This window comes from Ammodytes marinus (genome assembly GCF_949987685.1).
Source record: "Ammodytes marinus genome assembly, chromosome: 9".
Classification (NCBI taxonomy): Eukaryota; Metazoa; Chordata; class Actinopteri; order Uranoscopiformes; family Ammodytidae; genus Ammodytes; species Ammodytes marinus.
This window is the reverse complement of record NC_137213.1, coordinates 16,783,161-16,805,589: the sequence shown is the minus strand read 5'-3', so window position 1 is coordinate 16,805,589 and position 22,429 is coordinate 16,783,161. Positions and strand designations below refer to the sequence as shown.

Here is a 22,429-nt window from a genome sequence, read left to right as displayed (position 1 = left end):
GGTGCAGAGCAGAGCAGAAAATATGTTTATTACTGTAATCAATGCTTATCTAAGCATTACAGATGTAATTTTATCGCATGTATACACCACAGGGTTATCTGGGGTTCAGACACTCTTTCTGACCCTGACTGGTTTATCTTACTGAAGTGTCCACCATAGCAGGACTAATGGGGGTGGAGCACTGTCACTGCTTTTGTTTCCCATCCATGAAATCAAAGCCACAATAATAATCTTAAAGGGGAGTTTGTTGCTATATGAAGTTGGGGGATACCAAATGTCATTACAATATACCATCTATGGACAATAACTGTTTGCATAAAGCATCAAGGCTAGCCCTCCAACTCCAAAGGTATTTTGAGATATTTCAGTGAGGACCAAACTGGTGGACTTATCAATAGCATGTTAGATCCATTAAGAGAGAAAGCATGATGCAATTGGTGAAGGGAAAGGGTCGCAAGTTAATGACATGAATAAATAAAATCCTTTACAACAGAACTTAATGGAGTCAGTGATTCTGGAGAATGCTTGTTGTCAAAATCACTTTTCGTCAAAGCCAGTGAATATTCGCTACCTGTCTGTAGCCTAATGTGAATGCGCTGATGAAAAATCTGGTGTTAATACACAACCTAAGCTCTTTAAATGGGTATGTAATGTGGAAGCCACTTTTATATTGAATAGTTTAATTCTTGTCTCTACATTCATTGTTTGATCATTGTATGAAGTGTATTTTCTCTTATCTTGACTACTGATGTATCCTGTCTGGAGTTTCTATTGTAATTAAATCAGTCTGATGGGGGCTGACACCCTAGGAGTGGGCCATCCTGGAAGCTCCCAGACTCAGATCAGCATTTATGTCATCAAGAACCAAACTTGATTGTTCCATTGTTATTCTACCTATCTGACCATGTCAACCATTCTGTATAAAGCAGCTCATTTTGTGTATACAACTCAGACAAGACCCTGGCATTGCTCTGAGTAGGATGCTCTGGTCTTCTCTCCATGCATGAATGCTGACCATAATCATTTGTATTCTCTTTTGAAACTAAGTAAAGATTTGTTTTCATATGGGACTATAGTGAAGTTTTCCTCAACAAAAAAAACCTTCTTCCACAGTAAACAAACCCTTCATTCCAATACCCATACTATATAATATACATATTTAGTGTGGTAGATACTTGTGGCCAGATTTAGGATGGTTAGAAATACCCAGAAGTCTACTACATCCAGCCGAGATTTTTAGTGTTGAAAACAGCATCCTACACATCGATGGAGCCTTCATATGAAAATAAACGGGGATGCGACCATGGATGCAACGGATATATAAAAGCAACAGGCAAGATCAAGCAATGATATGATGAAATAAATAAGATAAAGTATGTCCCAAAAGTATGCCTACTGCATCCTAACTAGATTATTTTTATCGTCAGATGTGGTATGTAGAATAGAAAAAAGGAGGGTATGCGATTCGGAACACAGGGAAAGAGTAGATCGGAAGAAAGGGGGCCCACCGTTGTTAGCAACATACCCTTTTACAGAGCCTATGCTGTGTATTACTACCAGATATTTTTTCAGCGCACACATAGGTAGCAGACCGAGAGGAGATATTCAATGATTTTGACAAAAAGGTATGACAACAACAATTCTCCAGAATCGATCACTCCACTTTTAATGTGTTTAAACCTATTGCTTTAAATTCTTGCCTTTCTTTGACGAACATTGAATCCCTTTAACAATACAAAGCCACATCATGTACAGACATTCATCTTATGTAACATTAACCTGCCACATCTGCGTCTTAAGGCCAAAACAAACAGAACCAAGATTAAATTAATACATGGCAAAATCTCTGTGTTTTGCTTTATCAGGAATCCCGTCAGGTATAATGTACTTTTGTGAATAAGAAACACTTTGACATTGTTGTTTGACCCCTTCAGTTTTTGACTACCTTTAATTAATTTCTTTGAAAGCTCCGCCCAATTTGGCCAGGTTTCAAGTTGCCAGAGTGTGCGTTGGGGCTTTCATGCTTGCCTGTGCCTGTATGCTTAAAGGGAGGTGACAATCGGGTCAACAGGAATCCTGGAAGAATAAGCATTCCCTTTGTTAGGCCTATAAACAGAAGCGAGAGATGTTCAATAGGGAAACTACAAACGGGGTTCTCCTGTCTTAGCTAGTCAGGACTAGAAACACATGGATGGATGAACAAAGAAAGACAAAGCAGTTTTGACTCTCTGTCCCATGAGCCATTCTCTGGGCCTTAGGAAATGCACTTTCACCAATTTAACCAGGTTGTTGTTTGTCTTAGGCACAGTGTTCAGCCCTGTCTTAAAAGCCATGAGCTGTGACAGAAGAAATCCTGAGTCCATCAGCTTTTTCAAACTCTATTCTAGATTTTTTTAGTTTATTTGAAAAACAAAAAGAACAGTTTGAGTTCCAGGATTGTTTGTGTGCGTTTGTTCCCTGGTGTCCCAGTAACATTTTTCATTTGCTTTTATTTCCTCATATTCTCTGAAGAAGACAGAAAAAAATGCAATATAAGTCAGCAGGAAGTACATAAGAGGACAAGTATGCTGATCATTGACAGAACATCACTGTAGCTCAGACATCTTTTACATCTACACGTATTGTGAATAACATTTAGTGCCATTTTCTACATCCGACAGAGCTTCGGCTGAACCACTTTTGTGTGACGATAACACACTTTTAAAGGATCACTACATCACCCCGTGTTTACCAAGGACTGCACCATATTGTCATTTTATTCTAGTGAGTGTGGAAGGTTTGGTGGCCGAGAAGGGTCACAACAACTACAAAAGTCACAGCACAACACAAAAAGCCACAACACGAATGCAAAAACAATATAACAAATGCTCATTAGTGACAGTCACATAGCGAGATTAATCACAGTTATCTAGCCACAAAGTTGTACTTACCCTATTTCAAACTCCTCGATCTTCTGTCTTCTTCAAACTTTTGGCCCGTTTGTCGGCATTAAAACTCCCCTGCACCAACCTGGACCAATAATATAGTCGGACCCCTGCTCACTTCCATTGTGGATTTTGCATTTGTGGTGACCCCTATGGGATACCGTAGAATCCACTATATATGTAGTCCCCCTTTTAAATTCCCAGAATGAGACAAAAAATAAAAGTATGACTTTCTCAATGCAACGTGTTGCATTTTGTAGACCTGAAAATTAAAGTTCTAACACCTGTCAGTACCGTTCATAATAGAGTAAATGATTAAGTGTATTATATTTTATTTATTATTATTAAGTGTATTACAATTTCCTCAATTCCTGTTTAGTTGATTCCTGTTATTATGTTTTTCTTTATCAATCATTAAGTAAGGTGACATAGTTTAAAAAAGATATTGAATTGTTAACAAGGCTAAATGAGGAGACCATTAGTAGATTACCTCCATAAATATGTGTTGACAGCTGATGTTATTGGTGGTAAATCCATGTAATTGTTTCTTCTTGTTTTTCTCTGTGCTAATGGAAAGCAGCACCATGGCATGTAAAGTGTACACGTGTATATTTACACTAATATTGTATTAAGGAGGTTGTGTCCAGTATTTGTAATATGTTTCTTCATGCTATGGTTTTGATGAATAAAATACTGTGTGTGAAAAAGACAGCTTTAAAAATATTAAGTGAAACAAACATGTAAGAAAGCAAATCGGAGCTGCCCCTGAGAGAGAACACAAATGGCTGTGTTGTTATGTCACTACATTAACTTCATTAACTGATTGTTAGAATTAAGATTAGCCGAAAACTCCTTATGACTTGTACGTTCAGACATGGCAACGCTTACGTGGCGAAAAACAGGGAAGATCTCTGACTGGGCACGTACATGTTTGTGTGGGCTACGTAAGCAAGACCAGAGGGATATGAAACATTAATAGGCAGATCTACTGAGTAAGCATCCCTTGAGCGGAAAGTCGATGTACTCCCTGCGGAAGATTTCCGATTTAAATCGTTTTGTAGCTACATTCTACACAACCAATTTAATCATATCCGGTCAGGTCTTGAAATTAAGCCCTAAATGTTTTTTGGCATGGACTATATATTTTCCCACTCAAAGGTTACCTGATCCACTCGCCCCTTGCTTGGCTGGCTGTGCCATTTTCCCTTAAGACGAATGGACAGTTCACAATGATCCCTTATTAAGCCACACACTCCCTTGTGAGACACAATGATATGTGTGTATATTCGTACTCAATACATCGTCAAGACTTTTTTGCTATGACGTAACATTTGCACAGCAGCAATTACTGACAGGCAGGATCAGCCAGCCAGCAAAGACCAAACAAAGGAAGTGCTAAAGCAAATGCTAGATAAAAAAGCACACAAAGATAGTTTCCTTGCAGAGACGAGTGCTTGTATATTAAAAAAAGGTGTAAAATAGGATCCGGGTCAGTTTAAGTTTAACACAGATCTGATGGAAGAGCACAAAGCAATAGCCAGAGGAAGTGTGGAAATATGTCTCATGACACACATGTAAAAGTTAATTCATCCTATTTTTTATTATTGTTTACTTCTGATACCAAAGCAGCGATAAACCCCCATCACACACACACACACACACACACACACACACACACACACACACACACACACACACACACACACACACACACACACACACACACACACACACACACACACACACACACTCTAGCATGTGACTGTCTAATTTGATAAGTTTTACTCATCTGCCTCACTACCTCCACCTCAGCCAAAACACACATGCATCTGACAACTTAGCTATAGGTCACTTATACAATTAATAAAAGTTAAAATATACAATACACTGTTAAAGATTAAACCAGAGTATTTCAACCTTTTTCACTTGTGGCACTTAACAAAGAAGCTGTGTCCAGTTTGGCCCCCTTGTCATGTCAAGACAAAAAGACAATTATTTGGGGGAAAAAATAAGACACTTGGGTCGTAAAACTTTGTTTTTTCTTCTCTCTCACATCAATTATCATCTGAGATTTGTCTTGTAATTGTTCTAATGTACCAAACCACTGTGTTGGGAAACAATGGAGCAGTAAAGGCAACCTGTTTTCTTGGGAAAGGCTACAGTGCTGTAGTTTTTTAAAGCGTTTTTATTTTATTTTTTACTTTTCATACTTTAGGTACATTCAGCTAAGAATACTTCTGTTGTTTTACTTAAACATAATTTCAAGTGTGTTTTACTCATGTACATGCTTTTCTACATGAATGTATTGATACTTTTAGACAAGTAAAGGATCTATGTTCTTCTTCCACCTCTGCCCCATAAGTATGTGACTCCTGTTAATCCCGTTGCCTTTTTTCTTTGGTAAGCCTGAGGGTTACCGGAGTATTTTACATGACGCACAAGGTGCACCAACAGTACGTTGCCCAATTGTTGCCGTGATGTCAAGATACTTTAATTACAGCGGTGAAAGACGGAGTGTGGGTGTAACAGAGAGAAGGCGGTTCTTGTGTGCAGGAATTTATGGCTGACTCATGTCACGGTGGTGTTGTTCATTATGTGTGTCCACTTGCTACTGAGTTTGACCCAAAACCATGGCCTTATAATGGTTGCCATGTGAGAGGCAGCTGTTTGCAGCATGCATATGACTTTTCTTTACTGCTGAAATCCCCAATGTGCAATTAACCTTATGCTCATACATTAAGGCTCAAATATTATCTTACCACATTTTGAAATCAAACACTTTTTTTAATTAAACAAATTAAAGAAAGCTCGATTTTCACCAAGTTTTACAGGATCATCTTCCAGTCAATCTTTCAGTAACCATGTTAAATGATTCAATGCCTTTTCATATTGTTCATGGTTTAGTAGTCTGAGCATTTGCTCTCCAAATATTTCTACTTTCTGTTTTTTGGATGTTTTATATTTATACTGTCTGCTTCTGAAGTGATCAAGTGTCCCCGGACAAAGAAATCAAGTTTAATTTTAAATCTGTTTTTACATTTGACCGGACACTGTTTTATTTGACAAACATAAGGACAAAGTGTTCTTGTTGTCATCCTAAAGTTTCTACCAGGACATTTTTTTTTCTGCTAATCATCCTTTGTTTTGCGAGTCAAAGTCAGGACAGCCCCTGCAGATAGAGCAGCAGGAAGCTTTCGGGGAAGGGGAGCACATCTTGTGAATTTGGTGCTGAAAGAGTTCTGACATCTCCCCATTTGCTATATGCCAGCTATTCAAGACGTGTGAGTGTAAACTGTTTGATCTTCATGCTTCAAATGTGGAAATGACTTTGGTTTATAAATAACTGAATAGATGTATTATTATTTATTATTCCACATTTATTGCAATCTTACTTGCAAAAGCAGAATACAAAAGCATGTTTTCAGATGATAAATCATTATTTTCCATAAAATTTTACTTTCCTTTTCTTGTAATTTCACCTTTGGGAAATTGCAAGTGTGCTGCTCTGCCTCTGCTCTGACTATCTATCTGCTGTCTCATAGAACAAAGGCACATTTACTGTGACTGCGCTTGCTGCAGCAGTAAAGTCAAAACTGTGTCACTGTGTCATATACCTAATGGCGTAAGTAACCAATCGTGGAGCAGGTAAGCGTGAGTGGCTAAAGGACTTCTGGTGTCAAGCCAATCACACCACAGTGCTCAGCCAATCAGAATTTTTTTTAAGGTCAGAGAAAAGCATCCATCTATGGGAAAATACATAACAGCTTGAATGTCTGGCCGTTCCATGGATTTAAACACGCTGCATCTTGTTATTCATAGAAGACATTGCTGTGCTGACATGTGTCTTGTGTGATCAGCTTCCCCTTGTGTGGGAGTGAATATGATGTTCATGTGTGGGAAAGGGATCTACCAGAGAGGTCAAAGTTGTTCTCAGAAAACAAGATTTGGTTGTTGATGGAATCCACAACAGTAATGTTTGTGTCACCAATTTTGTTATGCAGACAATTAATAATTTTTCTCTTTATTAGGATTATAAACACTTCTTGCCAAGTAAACAAGATGAATGTGTCCTCCTCCGACATTTCTCCTACATTTCTTGCTGTTATCTAAAGCAGCATTTGGCACAACACAGAAAGCGCCTTTTTATAATTTCTCAACTGTTTTACAAACTGTCATCATTCCCCATCCTTCCTGAGACTAGCTCTAATGCAGGGTTCCCCTTTTCTGTTGCGCATTGTAAAAAAAAAGAAGCCAGTACTGGTTTGAACTAGTATCATGTGTTATACAACGACACAGCACAAGTGAGGAGATTCACATTTCACATGCACTGACAGCAAAGCGACAACATTTGAAACCTTTGTTTTTTTTATTGCAGCTCCACATGCTATTTTACATTACATCAACAAATACCAAAGTGTCAGACATTATTTTGAATTATATGTAAATAAAGTGTGCCACATGCACACTTGTAGTTGCATGGCTTGCTGCCAGTCGATTACATGCTTTCTGACTAGCATCTTAACAGTGTGTTTTGCCAGGGGGGTTATTGTGCAGCTCCATTTATTAGACCCCATTTCATGTTTTTTTTCCCCTCCTTACATAACATAATCTTTTTTTTCCAACAAGAACCACCACGATCCAGTCTGAACATGCTGGTGGTTGTCATAGCAACAGGGCAGCATCTCTCTCTCTCTCTCCATCCTTTGTCCAGTGTCTTCCCTTCGTTTGAGCTTCCCAGGCGGAAGGTGGTTTGGTTTCCTGCATGCAAATTGAAACCCCCCTTATTGAGCTCCCAAAAAGCAAAGTAAGTGGAAGGGATTGACTGAATGTCATTAGGTTCTTTTCACAGTTCGCAGCGAGGTGGTTCACTCCTCCACATCCTGCACAGCATTACCACTGTCAAGTGTAGAATAAGAGGAAGCAAGAGCTGAATACAACCTATCCGTATAGGCAGTCAAATATATTTACATAGTGAGAGGAAACATTCGAGGCATGCACCTCCCTTGAAATGTTGCCCTCTGGTATTGTTTTGACTATTCACATGCCCAAAGGGGTATTAAAAAACTATTGGCACAGTTTGGCGTGGGTGGGGAAAGGAGTACGGTGTCTCTGTGTGCCTCTGTGAATGTAGGAAGTTTTACTGGGAATAATTTAGTGTGTGGGCTCCCCTGTAATTGTGCGGTCAGTGTTCAGAGCTGTTTGGATGTGGGTCATCTTTGTCAGGGTCTCAGTATTGGTGCATAGCAGTTAAGACTGGGAGTGTGTTTAACTTTGCATTTTCACCACTATTCCTTGTGGCAGATTGTGTGTGAAGATAGAACTAAAGTTTTTTTGAGCCAGTTTTCGCCTTTTGTTGTTACATGACACGTTTTTTAGACTTTGCATTCTGTACCACAGAGGGGTTTACTTTTGCAAGAACTCTACAAACCCTGCAGGGGCAAGCACAAAACAAACACAGTCTAAAGAGGGTGGAGAGTCTGCAGATATGGAAACCAAAAAAAAAGACCAAAAAACGACCAAAACAAAGTGAGAGAACATGTGCTGGCTCCTGTCCAGCCCACATCCGCTGAAACAGGACTGAACGTTCCCCCCCCCCCCGGCTTTATGATTGGTTAACTTTTTTCTTGGCAACACCAATCAGTGAGCTCACTCACATGCTGTTGTGAGGGCAGTTGGGATATGGGGGAAAGGTCTCAAAGCAAACGTTAGTTGCCCTTCCCTTAAGTTCAGAGAGTACACGAGAAGTAAATGTTTATGTCCCGTGAAATGAGAATGTTGAGTCCTTCACGTGTCATGCGGCTCCTTGTCCTTTCAGCTAGGGGGACAAATACTTGCTTCGCTGACTATACAGTTTATCTGTAGAGGTATGACTCTTAAATCTCTCTTTCCCACAGACAACATTTGACCTCAATACTGCTGAGTTTGCACAAATGTTTTCAAACTTCAAAGCTTGATCAGAAACATGTGCAGGCTCTATAAATATGCTTTGGCATTTTGGAAATCTTGACATTGACAGTTAACGATTTGCTTTAAATTGGAAAACAAAAGGTCAGAACTTCAACCAAAAATATGTTCTGTCTTGATGTGCTCTTTTTAGTAGAAATTGACAATCAAAAAGTCCCATACAGCTACAATCTAAACTTTACACAGGAAGATAAATGTGTTTGTCATCTACATGCCTTGTGTGGTTTTGTTGTTCAGCCAGACTCGGCATATTGGCCTTGGGGTGAAGGAATAGAATGCTGTTTTGTGAGTGCTTAGTCAGTCACTTCCCACGAAATCATTGAAACCAGCCACAACAAAAGTACTGTTGAGCACCTGCCAAGACTGACAAAAAAGATGCCCATTCAAGGTAGACTTTAGGTTTCAAGTTCCCTTTAGATGTACTTGATTGTGCTGCGTTTCTGTGAGTTTACTGCCGGTTTCACCACCTTTTATAAATGTTAGCGTTAATATTTTAGACTACAGATCGGCCCTCAACTGTTCCTGAAGCCAACTAAGTCCTGTTAATAAATCATGATGTTCATGGGATAACCCAGTTTTCAGACCAAGTTGTAAGAAATAAGCACTGGACCTTGATGGGATAAATTAATTCATGTGTCGATTATGTTTTGAGCTCCAGTGTTTTTCCTCAAGTGTACACATGGTGAAACCCATGAGAAGCTGATGTGTTCACTTAGCAGCTGGGAAAGCATAGTGCAATCCCTGCCCATCACCATGTTAAAGCAAGAGTTTGACATTAGATACTAAGCTGTAGCCTTTTCTGAAGAGAGTATCCATTATCTACCTGAAACTCTCAGCAAGTACACATGTTTCCCCCAAATGTCAAACTGTTCCTTTAGAGTCAAGAGTCATACAGCAGTGTTGTGATAAAAAATAAAAGTTTTAAATGCATCAATAAAAACCACCAGGTTCAGTAAACGTGATGTTTTACCAAATCAGGTGCATTACAACATCTCAGTTAACAAAAGGATAAAACTCCTTGAGGAAATCTACAAATGGCATTATGGACAGATCAACGACATTTGAACAACATACGTCTGGGCACAGACATCTACAACGTGTACCATACAATTTGACCCAGTGTGTCAATCTGAAGACATCAAACTTTGCCATTTAAAAATAGACACTTGATAAAGTCAAAGAATTAGTAACATTAAAGACTGGATCGTGGAAAAGCAGGTCAACATTTTTTTAACAGTACATGAACTAGCCAGTTTATTAAGTTACACATGCTGCCCAGCCTTAGCAGCTCTACTCTTTTCAGTGTCCATGTGCTTTAGTTTATTTTAGTCACCAACAGACAAAGGGGAAAGGTATGACATTGGCTATAAAACAGCGTTACAAAAGTCGATCCCTTCTAAAGACGATGGGGAAAGACGTACCCTGCCATTACCAGCTTACTCCTACCGAAGGTATCATTAGGGTGTCATGCTTCAAGTTGACCAGCCAACTTTAAACCATTAAAATGCGGGTTAAAAATCATCTCAAGAGGGAGAGAGAAATAAAAATACAGTACTAGTTGAAAGAAAAGAAAGTCAACAGGGCAGTGGGAGTCAAGTCTATGAATTGTTTAGTATTCCGCAGGTTCATCTCCCTCCTCGCTCAGCAGACAGGTGCGGATCATGGCCTCCGTCACTCCGTACGGGTCGCAGTTAGCCGATGGGCGGCGGTCCTCGAAGTAGCCCTTCTTCTCCTGGCCCACGCTACGGGGAATGCGAATGCTTGCGCCGCGGTTGGCCACACCTGCGGAGAACTCGTGGATGTTTGAGGTTTCGTGGTGGCCGGTGAGACGGCGGGCATTGTCCAGGCCCCCTTTAGGGTCATAGGCCCGGATGTGATAGCTGTGCCTCTTCCCAAGCTTCTCAATGGAATCCTCGATTGCTCTGTAAGCAGACATGTCAAGATTAGAAATAATTCATGCCATAACACAACGTTAATAGATCCACCGTGTCAACCTGTAAAAAAAAAAAAAAATGCTTTTGACACTCACTTTAATCCACCCTCTTCCCTCATCTCTTTTGTGCTGAAGTTTGTATGGCAGCCAGCACCGTTCCAGTTCCCAGGGATTGGCTTGGGGTCAAATGAGGCAATGACACCAAAGTCTTCACAGACGCGGTGCAGAAGGAAACGGGCCACCCAGAGATGATCACCCATGTTGATCCCTTCACAAGGTCCAACCTGGAACTCCCACTGCACACAAAGAGTTATATTATAAGCCACGAGTTACATTTTTAGCTGACTATTTATAATAAGTAAAAGCGTCCTAACACGGATGAGCTTTTTTTTTTTTTTTTTTCTTACCTGAGCAGGCATCACTTCTGCATTTGTGCCACAAATCATGACTCCAGCATACAGACAAGCCCTGTAATGGGCCTCCACTATATCTCTGCCATAGGCTTTGTCAGCTCCCACACCACAGTAGTAAGGACCTGTAAACAAGTTAAGAGTTAAACATCCCATCCAGACATTGATTCACAGCAATAGATAACTTTAAACTAGTCGCTGACCTTGTGGTCCAGGGAATCCATTAGATGGCCAGCCAAAGGGGTGTCCGTCTGTGCCCAGAATGGTATACTCCTGCTCCATGCCGAACCAGGGAATCTGGTCCTGCACCATCTCCATCACCTTTTTACAGGTCACACGCAGGTTGGTTTCTGAAGAGGGAGGGAAAAGTCAGATGTCAAAAACTAACACCATAACAGTCAAGTCCAGATACCTGAGCCATTTTTGGAAAGTAGAGTCGTCCCAATAGAAAAGGGCCTTATACATTTTCAATTGCTTTGGTCTCTGTGGAAGTTATGCAACCACTTAATTGCTTTAGGATCCCAGAGCACTAGGCCAGTATGGGACCCCCCCCCCCCCCAGAATATTGCAATTAATAATGTGACATGAGATGAAACTGTAAACTAATTTGTGTTTCATCATTTCCGTTCCTGGGCTCATTTTGCTGTAACCTTGCATCTTTACCGACCAAGCTATTATTTTTTACATGCCTGCACATGAGCATGAATGATTGCACAATTGTGCAAATTAGTGCACGCATGTCAGAGCACATGTGCCATGGTATAAACATATATTTAGTTTTTACATGAAAAGTATGGAAAACCATGTTTTAATACTTCAATATTTGAATAATTTGGAGGAGGGTGCACAAAGGGAGGCTCCCCTTTTATGTTTTTTTTTATTTTTTATTTACAATAAAATAACCAAAATTACTCAGAGTCAACTCTTGAGCATGAAACATTCCTCATCCCTCCCTTTAAAAAAAAAGGAAAAGCATGCACTGACAGACCAATTAAGTCTGCTTGATTAGACCTACTTCAATAACAGCATCTTGATTAGTCATACAATACAACATGGTTACCATTTCTGTTCTGTTGAACATTTTTCAATGTGTAACCACTATAGAGATCCAGAGCCTCTTCTTTACCTGCAGGTTTGCCGTTGTACTTCTGCACTTCACACAGCACCAGCTTGTTGGGGTCTTTACGGAATGGATCCCGGAAGATGGCAGAGGGAATCAAATACATGTCGCTGTTGGAGCCCTCAGCCTGGTAGGTACTGGAGCCATCAAAGTTCCACTCGGGTAGATCTACAAGAGGAGGAGGACAGCTGTATTAACACTGTAGGAGTTTGGGTGACCGAGGGAAAACGTTTGTTAGATTCAGGATGCTTCTTACCTTCAAGACTTTTGGGCTCGAAATCCAGGGTCCTGGTTTTACAACGGAGCCCCTCTCCAGTTCCATCAATCCAAATGTACATGGCTTGGACCTTATCCCCCTGAGGGAGATCCATGTACTGCTGCTTGACAGCTTTACTCAACGTGGCGCTCTCAGACGTGGCCATCTTATTTCCTACTATAACACACCTGAGGAGAAGAGGAGAGTAGGTATGAGACCACGGTGCGCACTGCACTGGATCACGTGTTATATAACCAAGAGGTGGCGTGCATAAAGAACCCCCCCCCCCACACACACACACACACACACACACACACACACACACACACAAAAACAACACCATTGTCTCTTCTTCCAGAAAGCAGAAGGGTAGAAAAACACGTTGAGGATGTAAAAGAAAAGCACATTTCCAGTCTTTTCCCTCCCTCTCCATCATTTTGGAAACAAAGGAGGATAATAAAAGCCACATGCCACCGCCTATGAGATTATATTTGACAAAGCACGGCGCATGGAAACACTGCAAGGCGTCAAACACTGCAAGGCGTCAAACAAAGTCAGTAAAATAAACAAGTCTCTCTTGTACATCCTGTTACCAATACGCCTGTTGTTGTAGTCATGGTTACATCAGTTGACAACCAGCGCTAGGAAATTTTACATCATGTGCATCAACTAACATCCACAACTAAAACCATCGTTTGAACATGAGGCTAAAGTGAAAGACGCTTCACACACATTACATCTCGCACTAAAGCCACGTGAAGCGAAGGAATACTACATTGTCTAATGTCTGCAACAATGGAAACAAGTCTGGTGCAGTGAGTAGCTTACGAGCCCACGCTATGGTTGAGTTCAACACAGAACAAGAACAATGAGGAGAAAGAAGAAAAAGTTACCTGGCGAAACGAGGAAATTAAAATAAAAACTAAAGGACTGACAGGTCCAGTGTCTTGTTGGATGATGTGTCGCTAATGTCTCTCTCATTCTCCGGTACCGTGGCTCCGGAGCCCAGCACATTTATAAGAGCAGGAACTGGGATGCCAAGTCTATGATTGGTCGGAGGCGCGGCCGCGTGTTTACTCCAGAGTGACTGAAGGCGCACGCGGCCTGATCATTGGACAGGCATACACCGTAAACAGGAGCTCGCGACGCCTCCTACAGAGCTCACCGTGTGCTGCTACTATTATGGCACTCCTCATCTTCGGTCTTGTAGACGCTGACCATCACGAATTTAAATTAAACCAAAACAGCAACGAAGTGCGAAGCCGCCTGGTCATCTTGTATTTTTGTTGTTTTTTAAAAATGTACCTCGCTTCATTGTTCGAGACGGACAGCGTGGGTCAAAATGTACAACAGTGCACAAAAACCATCAGGTAGCTGACAGTCAAAAACGCCACCTTGTGGTAAAAACCGGTTACTGCAGGAGTGTACTGGTTTTAATGATTGTATTAATGGGAAGGTTATGTAATCCCACTAAAGCACATACTGTAACCTGGTGTTGGGATTTTTCATGGATGCCACGTAAGAAAATTACACGTAACTTGCAACTTTAAACAACCAATAACAATTCATGTAGAGACCTCTTATTCTCTGTCTTAAATTGGCTGAGTAGTTTGAGGTATTTTGTAGCATAAATAATTTTTTGCTGTCTGTGTTTATAGGCCCACGCTGCCCTACAGAAAAGATGGCCAGCCATATTGTGTAACCGATATTTAAATTATGAAGTCAGAGCCAGTCGTGAAAATCTAAAAGATGGAGCGAAAACGAATTCAAACTTGGGCCCAGGCATAGACATTATAAAGGCAATAATTTATAATGTCTATGGGCCCAGGTGTCAGTCACAGCTAACTGCTCTGCTAAAGCTATGCTAGTCATGTTTTAGCATGGCTATTAGCTTCCGCAACTTATTTTTTTTTAATCATGGTATTTCATTACTAAAATGTTCGATTGACAAAATGTATAATCAAGTTAAAGGACACACTATGAGGAGTAGGAAACTGTACCACGATAGACACAGCTAGACTTACGTGTTCATAACAGCTTCAATGCTTGTTAAAAAAAGATTCTCCTTGTCGGTGAACTCAACTTTTATGTCCTATAAGATAGTTCCTTTCTATGGCGTGTTGATGTGGAAGTAGAGAGCGCTGTCAGTTTAAGGACCTATAGCCTTAAGAAAGGTCCTACTACACTGATCCAACTGAGTGTGAGGAGACTGACTGTAGTTGAGATCTAATGGTCCTAGTAAACAATCAGACACCTTATGTGGCTGCAAAGCAACCTGAAATGACCTCAGTGCCAAATAACATAAAGACCAAAAAGCCTTAGGGCTAGGCTGATTCCTCAAGAGTCCCACGGAACTTGCTGTGATCTTTTAGTGGTAGTGCTGCAGTCCAGCAACACGTCTGTGAAAACATCACCTGTCACCTTGGGGAGCCATGCAAACCTCTCACCCACTTGAATATCCCAAACAGCTGGATGATCCAACAGAGATCCAGTGTCATTTTTGCATGAAGACACTGTTATGTAAAATCCCTTTGTCTATCATTGCCAATCCCTTTTTTATTTTATTCCATATCAGACTTTGTCCTAGTAAACTTCTCCCCATGATCATCTGTTGATAAGCTGGCTGAATTTCTTCCAGCCCCCGGGCTAAGATACCACACTGCACCATCTGGTACTGTGGACACTCTTGCTTGAACCTGCTTTTAAAGACACAAGACGTCCCTCTCTACCAAAGCTCTGCAGCAGATTCTGGCTTTGGTTGTTATTGCAGTGTCTCCTGGTGATGTTGTGAATCATCAGCGTCAGAAATGAACCACAACCTGCGAACATGCATCTTATCAGCTTCTAGCCCTCTGGCGAAGTGGTGCCCTGGATTCAGTCTAGTGGGCAGGAGGTTTACATGAATATATTTAGTGACAAAACATTACTATTTAGCATGAACCGACTGTATGGAACTTTGACACAGGATTACATTTTATTGGTGTCTACTGGGAATACATCTGAATCTTTGCTCTGTGTTATGATGTTCTGTTTGACTCCCTCTTATAAATACATATTATCACGATGACAAAAGCTTTTCACATACTGTATCTTGCTATTAAAAACTGCATCGGTTATACAATGAGATATCTTGTGCTATTGTTTAGTGTTGCAGTTCAGTGGATGTACAGCAGCGCCACCTAATGGACCATGAGCTCCAGAACAGCAGATGATGAAGATGAGGAGAGAAACTGGATTTTTTAATTTTTTTTTCATCACTGGAGGATAAGGGTGAAGTTCCCTCAAAGACATGGAGGACCACAACTATCACAGGCCCAACTTCTATACAAAGATGAAATGCAGCTGAAAGCTCAGGGGGAAAGCTGGTGAGTACATTTTGGAGTTAATATGCTGTAAAGTGTGATACACTAGCATGCATTACATCAGACAAAACTGTTCACAAATATATTATTCACTTTTTACATTGTATTTGAATACACATTTGAAAATAATTCTGGAAAGTAAAATGGGGACCCAGCATCTGTTTCCAAAAAAAGTCAACAAAATTAACGCAGTAAATTTGAGTTTGGAAATGTATTGTTTTGACAAATTTTCAAACACATACAATTTACCCCTGTGTGTTTTCAAAAGGTCAAGTTGTGTCTCACGGAGGATGATGTTGAATTCTTCTTTATTATTGTCATTTTTTCCAGAGGGAACCTCAACTAGTATTCAAAGCCACATGACATCTCATCTTACATCAAAAACATGCATGTAAGTGAAGAGTTTTCACCAGTTTTACTTGAAGTGTGGGGATACATTTTGGACCTTACACGACCAGAGTGATTTAAGCCCTTAATAAGATGTCTGCCTTTCATTTTTTTGGTTAGGTTGATCTTTTTGAAAGCATGATATGTTTACATATATTTACATATTTTCTCATATATTCAAAATACAACATATAAAACATTGTAAAAACAAACACTTCAAACAAACAAAATATTCCTAGACTTATATTCTATATCGAACAAAATTGATTTAAAACTAGGGACTTTAAGATAATTATTATCATGGGACGGTAGTTTGAATTATTTGGAAGATTAAAGGAGGGTCTTGATTATATGTATTTCTATCCCACATTTATATTTTATTTAGGGCTTTATTTTTGTCATCGAAGTCACCATAGTTTTAAAATTCTGAAACATCACCAAACACACAAACAAACGTTGCAAAGTGTACACTCGCTGCTCCATGTGACTGTCGCCTCAAGTCTCATCAGTGTGATGACAATCATTTCATAATGAAACTAAAATGACTTGAAGGAGTGTTTCCCCTGTTTCCATCTTATTTATTTGTCCAGATCTCACTTTATCACACTGACTATTCTGATACACATAATAAGGGAAATTAAATAAGTGATTCCCTCAGATGACTCCTCTTTTTCATCAGCTATTAAAAGGATTGCTAGGCAGGGAGGGAAATCCTGCCCCAGCTCTGCAGCCGATGATCCATTTTTAATGTGATACCCTCTGTCAATAGAGGTGTGGACATAATGCAGACAGTGCACTTTTAGTTCTTTTAAACATGATAGGAAGACATGAAGGTATTCACATGTTTTTACTTAAAGGTGGAGTCAACGATTCTGGAGAATGCTTGTTGTCAAAATCAGGGAATATCTCATCACGGTCCGCTACCTGTCCGTACTGAGTGCAAACGGAAAACTAAAATCGGGTACACAGCATAGCCTCTGTGTACTGCTATGTAAATAAAGGGTATTGTGTGTTAACAGAATTTCTTTTGCACAAATACACAGAACGAACAGGTAGTGGATCATGTCAAAAAGGAATTTGACAACAAGTATACTAATAAGCAAGTAAATCAGGAATTTAAAAAGAGTATAATTTACATGATCAACTTGCAATTTTATCATTAATATTGATATGTTTCTATCAGTATCTAAACATTTTTTGGATTGCATTATTTAAAAGTACCTCATATAATTCAAAAGCTGATTCATTGAAGTCAATAGTAAATTCAATAGCACAGTCCAGCCCTCACGCCAGGAAGTCATTGTTTCCCATAATATTTAATGAAATCAAAACCATGAGCAGAAAAAGACATTAGGAGTGAAACAGTGTTAATTCAGCCTGTCTTAATTTACACTTGATTCAATAAGCAACATTCTCACATGGTAATGGGAGCAGGAACTGTTTTGGCAACTTTTCCATTGTTAGGGCTTTAAAGGGCTTGGGAACATCTGAGGACATTCGAGTTGACGATTGGATTTACCTTCATTTCCCACAAGCAACTTTCTCATTGAATAAGTGCTGTTTTAGCTGATCCAAAGCACCTGACTGGTATCAGCTCTGACACTGACCTGTTTCAAAATAGAAGGAGGTATAAGTGTTTAGCAACTGACAAATAGCAGTCTCTTTAAATGGCAAAGAACCGCAGTAATGTGTAAAAGATAAGATTTCCCCCCCCCCCCACTACTGCAGGTCAAGCAGAAAGTGAATACAGCTTTGGTATTGTTTTGCTTCAGTCTCATAGTAAACTAAAAGTTACAAATTACAAAGATTGTATCATGAGTGTCAACAGGAATGCAGGGTATTGTGATAAAACAGACATTTTAATAATAATCCAGCAGATGGCAGCAGCTACTAACACAGGACTTCTTCTTCCAGAACTAGGGTCCTTGGCTATTATATTTAGAACCACTGTGCAACTGAAGTGCCATTTTCCCCTTTAGCCTGTATATTTTCTTTATATGACTCAACATGGATTGATTTGAGAAATAATAAAACTAAATACCTATAATTCTGTGATAAAAAATATATAAATATTCACCTTAAAAATGATTACATGTCAGATATTGTATGATGTAATGCAAACTCGGTTGTCAAAATATAATCAAAGGCCTCTATAGAGGAAACTGACTTTACATGGCAGAATACAGTGGTACTATTTTTAGCCATAGAGTCAATGTAATGTGTCGAGGACAGATTTTTGTAGTCAGACATGCTAATGAATGATGTGACCCTTCCAACGGATATTCCCAGGGATGGATTTTGAGGAAAGCGGCGTGCACACAGCAAACTTTAAAACCCACCACCTGGTTTGCAGCTCCTTCATTCCGCACGGACGTCGATGAATAATCCTCGACACATGTTAATACCTTCATCACATGCAGCCTTTTAACAATTAGGCCCTTAACCCTGTGCCATCCCCTGGCCGTCATATATCACTGTGTCCTCTATAAACCACAGGACAACGCTCTACCTTAAAAATTAATAAGGCCGACAACTTACTTGTCGCTATTTCAATGCCCAGCATGTCCTCTGTGACTCATCGGTTCAGCTGTAAATCAGGCCAGGAGGAGCCTCGAGGGATTGTGTTCCTCTAAAGCTCCTTCAAAACACTTTATACGGAGCATCAATAACCAAACACTTTGCAATAACAGTTATTGGCATGGCAGCATGAAATACTATTGATTGTTAGAATGGAAATCAGCAGGAGATGGAGCCGCTGCTGGGATCGTTGCCTTTGCGTGACTTTTGTCTGTATTCTACCCTGTGAGGATGAAGGCAGAGCAGCGTGATGCATCATGGGTTATATTTAATCCAGCCTCGCTCCTCTTTGGGATAATAACTTTTTTGCTCCATTCCAGGACTTGTCTGTCATCTTGACATGGCAATATCTCCCAACTCCAGTGTTTCATAGTCAGTTTCATTTACTTCCAAATACCATTTCACACCCTGCTGGCTTTAACTAGGTATTATACAGCGTGTGGGGAGTGCTGCAGATTGAATCGTGACAGAGACAACAACGTTTCTGGTGAAAAGTAAGTGAATACTGTAAGTGGCAGACCATACAGATTTTTTTGCTCAATTTTCTCGGCAGGAATTTGTGTGTTTGTCGTCTCGGTCTCTCAAATTCATTTCAGGATGTCTGCAGCTGATCAAATCTGCTGCCTTTATTTGTGTTTAAAACAGCGAACAATAAACACAGTATTTGAGCCTCCTGTTAACCACAATTTTAAATGCAAATGGTAGTAACATCATTTTAAGCTGATACGCTACTACAATTGTTAGATTTATTGGAGTTTCTTTTACTTTTTTATAACCATAATTTATTAATTTGACAGTTTCTTCAAATAAATTAGTTGACTGTATACATGTTTCGTCCATGATTATAAATGAACTGTAACGGTAACAGTTGCTTCACCATCGTCATTACCATTAATTATCTTACATAATCACATATAAAAAATGTACTTCATCGTGATGCATCCTCTTTCACCCGCTTCCAAAACAAATGCACCTGCTGTCGGTGAGCATTAGCGAATATCTTTTACAAAATCAGGCGCTGTTGTTGAAAGTTCCTTGTATTCACTTTTAGTAGAAGAGCTTTATTTCTGCCTGAGTTTTTGTACAGATGCTTGCATGAGCTGAAGTCAGAGTAAAACTTCAAATTTGATAACAATACCAGAGTAAATGAATGTTTAATACATGTTTTGCTAATGGTATGTCCAGGAGATTTCCAAAAAAACGGCATTTGGAGACTGCAAAGGACCCTCCACATACCTAGGAGAATACAGTAGGTAATAAAAAGTTATAATACACAGCAACAAACTATTGCTAACTATCTAAAATGTACACAATTTTCAAGTGAAATGTTTCCCATACTCTCAAGTCTCAAGGGGCACTGGAAGCAGGGGGTTTGATTTACGCTGTCTCCCTGGTTCTTACTTTGAAGTGTTTCACTAAAGCAGCCCACCAATGTGTCTGGAATCTTATTGGCTATCCACACAATTGGTTGCTATTGGAAAGTGTAGAAATTGATCTATGAGTGCCTTCTCTTTTAATAAAAGATAGGCTATTTCAAGAGAGTTGCTTGCAAAAAAATAAAGCTAGCTGATAGCCATTTTGCAAACCACCTCTGGGTGCTTGTGTCACTCCTATTCTAACCTCACCCTGTACCCTTACCCGATAACACACCCAGCTGTGATGCCTGAACCCAATCGCCAATTTCAGGAACATAGGGCTGTGGGACCATTGGGCTGTGGGAACACAGGGATGACCCCCGCCCCCACCCCCCCACACACACACTCACACCTCCAGACGTCCTTATTGAAAGAGGGATATGAGAATGGTTTAAATCCTTTAGCATTTTGCAAAAAAACAAATAATAGCATATCCTTAAATGTGATTTCCTTTAACAGTTCCTTCAGTGATTTCCTATGGCTGTTGAGCTGGCAACATTAGGAAGTTGTTTATGTTGCGTTGGCTAAAGTCCTGTTGAAGAAGTAGTGTTTACCTGGTATGAACATGTAATATTGTGGGTTTTATTTGTATTGTGTGCACACATTATCCCTGCAACGAAAACCGATTGTCTGCCTGTTTAATTCGACCCTTTTCGTCCATATTTATGAAGTTTAAAAAAATGCCATTGTTTTTCGCCACACAGATTAATTTAACCACCACAAAATCAAGATGAATTATAAAATGTGTTCACAGGTGCTTTTGCATAATTTACCTTCAGTGTCTCTTGCACGACAAAGAAGACACAGGAATGTTTTTGTTATTTATTAATTCATCTCCGGTAATCGCGGATGTGTGTGTCGTGATGCCAGTTGGTGGTCCTGCCTTGCCTTGCCATGGCTTGGTGGGTGAGCATGTTGTAATCCCTGCTGCCATTGCCGCTGACATATCAGAGCTGTTTATTAAGAGGATGACAACTCTATCAAGCCCCATAAGCGGGCCCTCGTGCACAGGAGTTCTTTTGTTACTTTCAGGGAGGGTGTCATCAATCTTGCTGCCATGCTACTCTCTTGAGCTGTTGTTGATGGCAAACACGATTCCTCCCTTTCTGCCTGGCCTCTCCCGCCTCGCAGTCTGGAAGCAGGCGTGGTGAGGGGGATCGGGGAGATAGGAGGACTTTCCCCGAGAGTGCCTTTTCTTGACAGGCGACAGAGCGGACCGTTTGGACACCAGGGGTGGATATATGGGACCATGTAATGAAAAGACGTTGACAGGACCTGCTTGCTCTGTAATGAAGGTCCTCTGGAGCTGTGAATGGATACACACATCTTTCACGCTTTTGTCTCCCTGCCTTTTCCCACAGAAAGCTATCTCATCCATTTAAACCAAAAGAGAAGGTGTAAGAGAAGAGTCCCGACAACAGCTCACAGTGTTAAACATTTACATCCAACGACGTGGCGTGAATTTTTAATGAGACTGCAACTAAGTTGATTTACACCCACGATTTGTTGCTAATCCCCTCCTGCATCAGCCCATGAAGGTGCAGTTGAATGTTCAGCCTCTTTCCTTTCCCTGTCAGTGCTACTCAAGACTCAGTGTAGCTCACAGAGATGGACTATGATGTATGTACTCCACTTTAGCATTGGCTTAGGTCACAGACTCCATAAATGTCTTAGACAAGTCTGATATTTTAATCTCTTTTTAGTGAGGGGATGTTGGGCCTTTGCCCAATCAATACACAGGGCAATAGCCTTGCCAAGATATCTCAGGGTAGCTTTTCATTGTTCTGTCTGGAAGCCGAAATGTCAACCAGAGTAGCACGGCTCCAACAGAAGCTGAAATACAGCCGTCTGTAGTCAAAAACATCATTTTTTATAATGTAGAAGCTTCTGACAATAATGAACTCAGCTCAACTGGCTATTGCAGTGTGAAGATGACTTTTGTCTTGTCTCAAATCAAGTCCAATCTGTTTAATGTATCAGTCAACATAGCCCAAAAAGCTGGAGTATGGGTGGGGGTGTGGGGTGGCGGGGTGCTGCTGCATTTGTAAGCACTCGCAGCCAAAAATATCAAGACTCTCACA

The 22,429-nt window shown here is 40.3% G+C and overlaps 1 protein-coding gene across 1 annotated transcript; it reads right to left on the bottom strand.

The window, feature by feature from the left end:
* Window positions 1-9,788: 9,788 nt before the first annotated feature.
* On the bottom strand, window positions 9,789-13,628 carry glula (glutamate-ammonia ligase (glutamine synthase) a). The gene is made up of 7 exons (XM_080033530.1): window positions 13,501-13,628; window positions 12,608-12,795; window positions 12,358-12,519; window positions 11,435-11,581; window positions 11,229-11,356; window positions 10,918-11,117; window positions 9,789-10,810 (listed from the first exon to the last, which is right to left on the bottom strand). The coding sequence occupies exons 2-7, from the start codon at window positions 12,771-12,773 to the stop codon at window positions 10,498-10,500; spliced, it is 1,116 nt and encodes a 371-aa protein (XP_079889656.1). The 5' UTR covers window positions 12,774-12,795; window positions 13,501-13,628; the 3' UTR covers window positions 9,789-10,497.
* Between the last annotated feature and the right edge of the window lie 8,801 nt (window positions 13,629-22,429).

Coding starts and splice junctions, on each gene's coding strand:
- glula (XM_080033530.1), bottom strand. CDS start 12,773: ATGGCCACGTCTGAGAGCGCCACGTTGAGTAAAGCTGTCAAGCAGCAG. Junction 11,582..12,357: donor GTACAACGGCAAACCTGCAG/GTAAAGAAGAGG, acceptor CTCCCTCTTCAG/AAACCAACCTGCGTGTGACC. Junction 11,357..11,434: donor TGGATTCCCTGGACCACAAG/GTCAGCGACTAG, acceptor ACTTGTTTACAG/GTCCTTACTACTGTGGTGTG.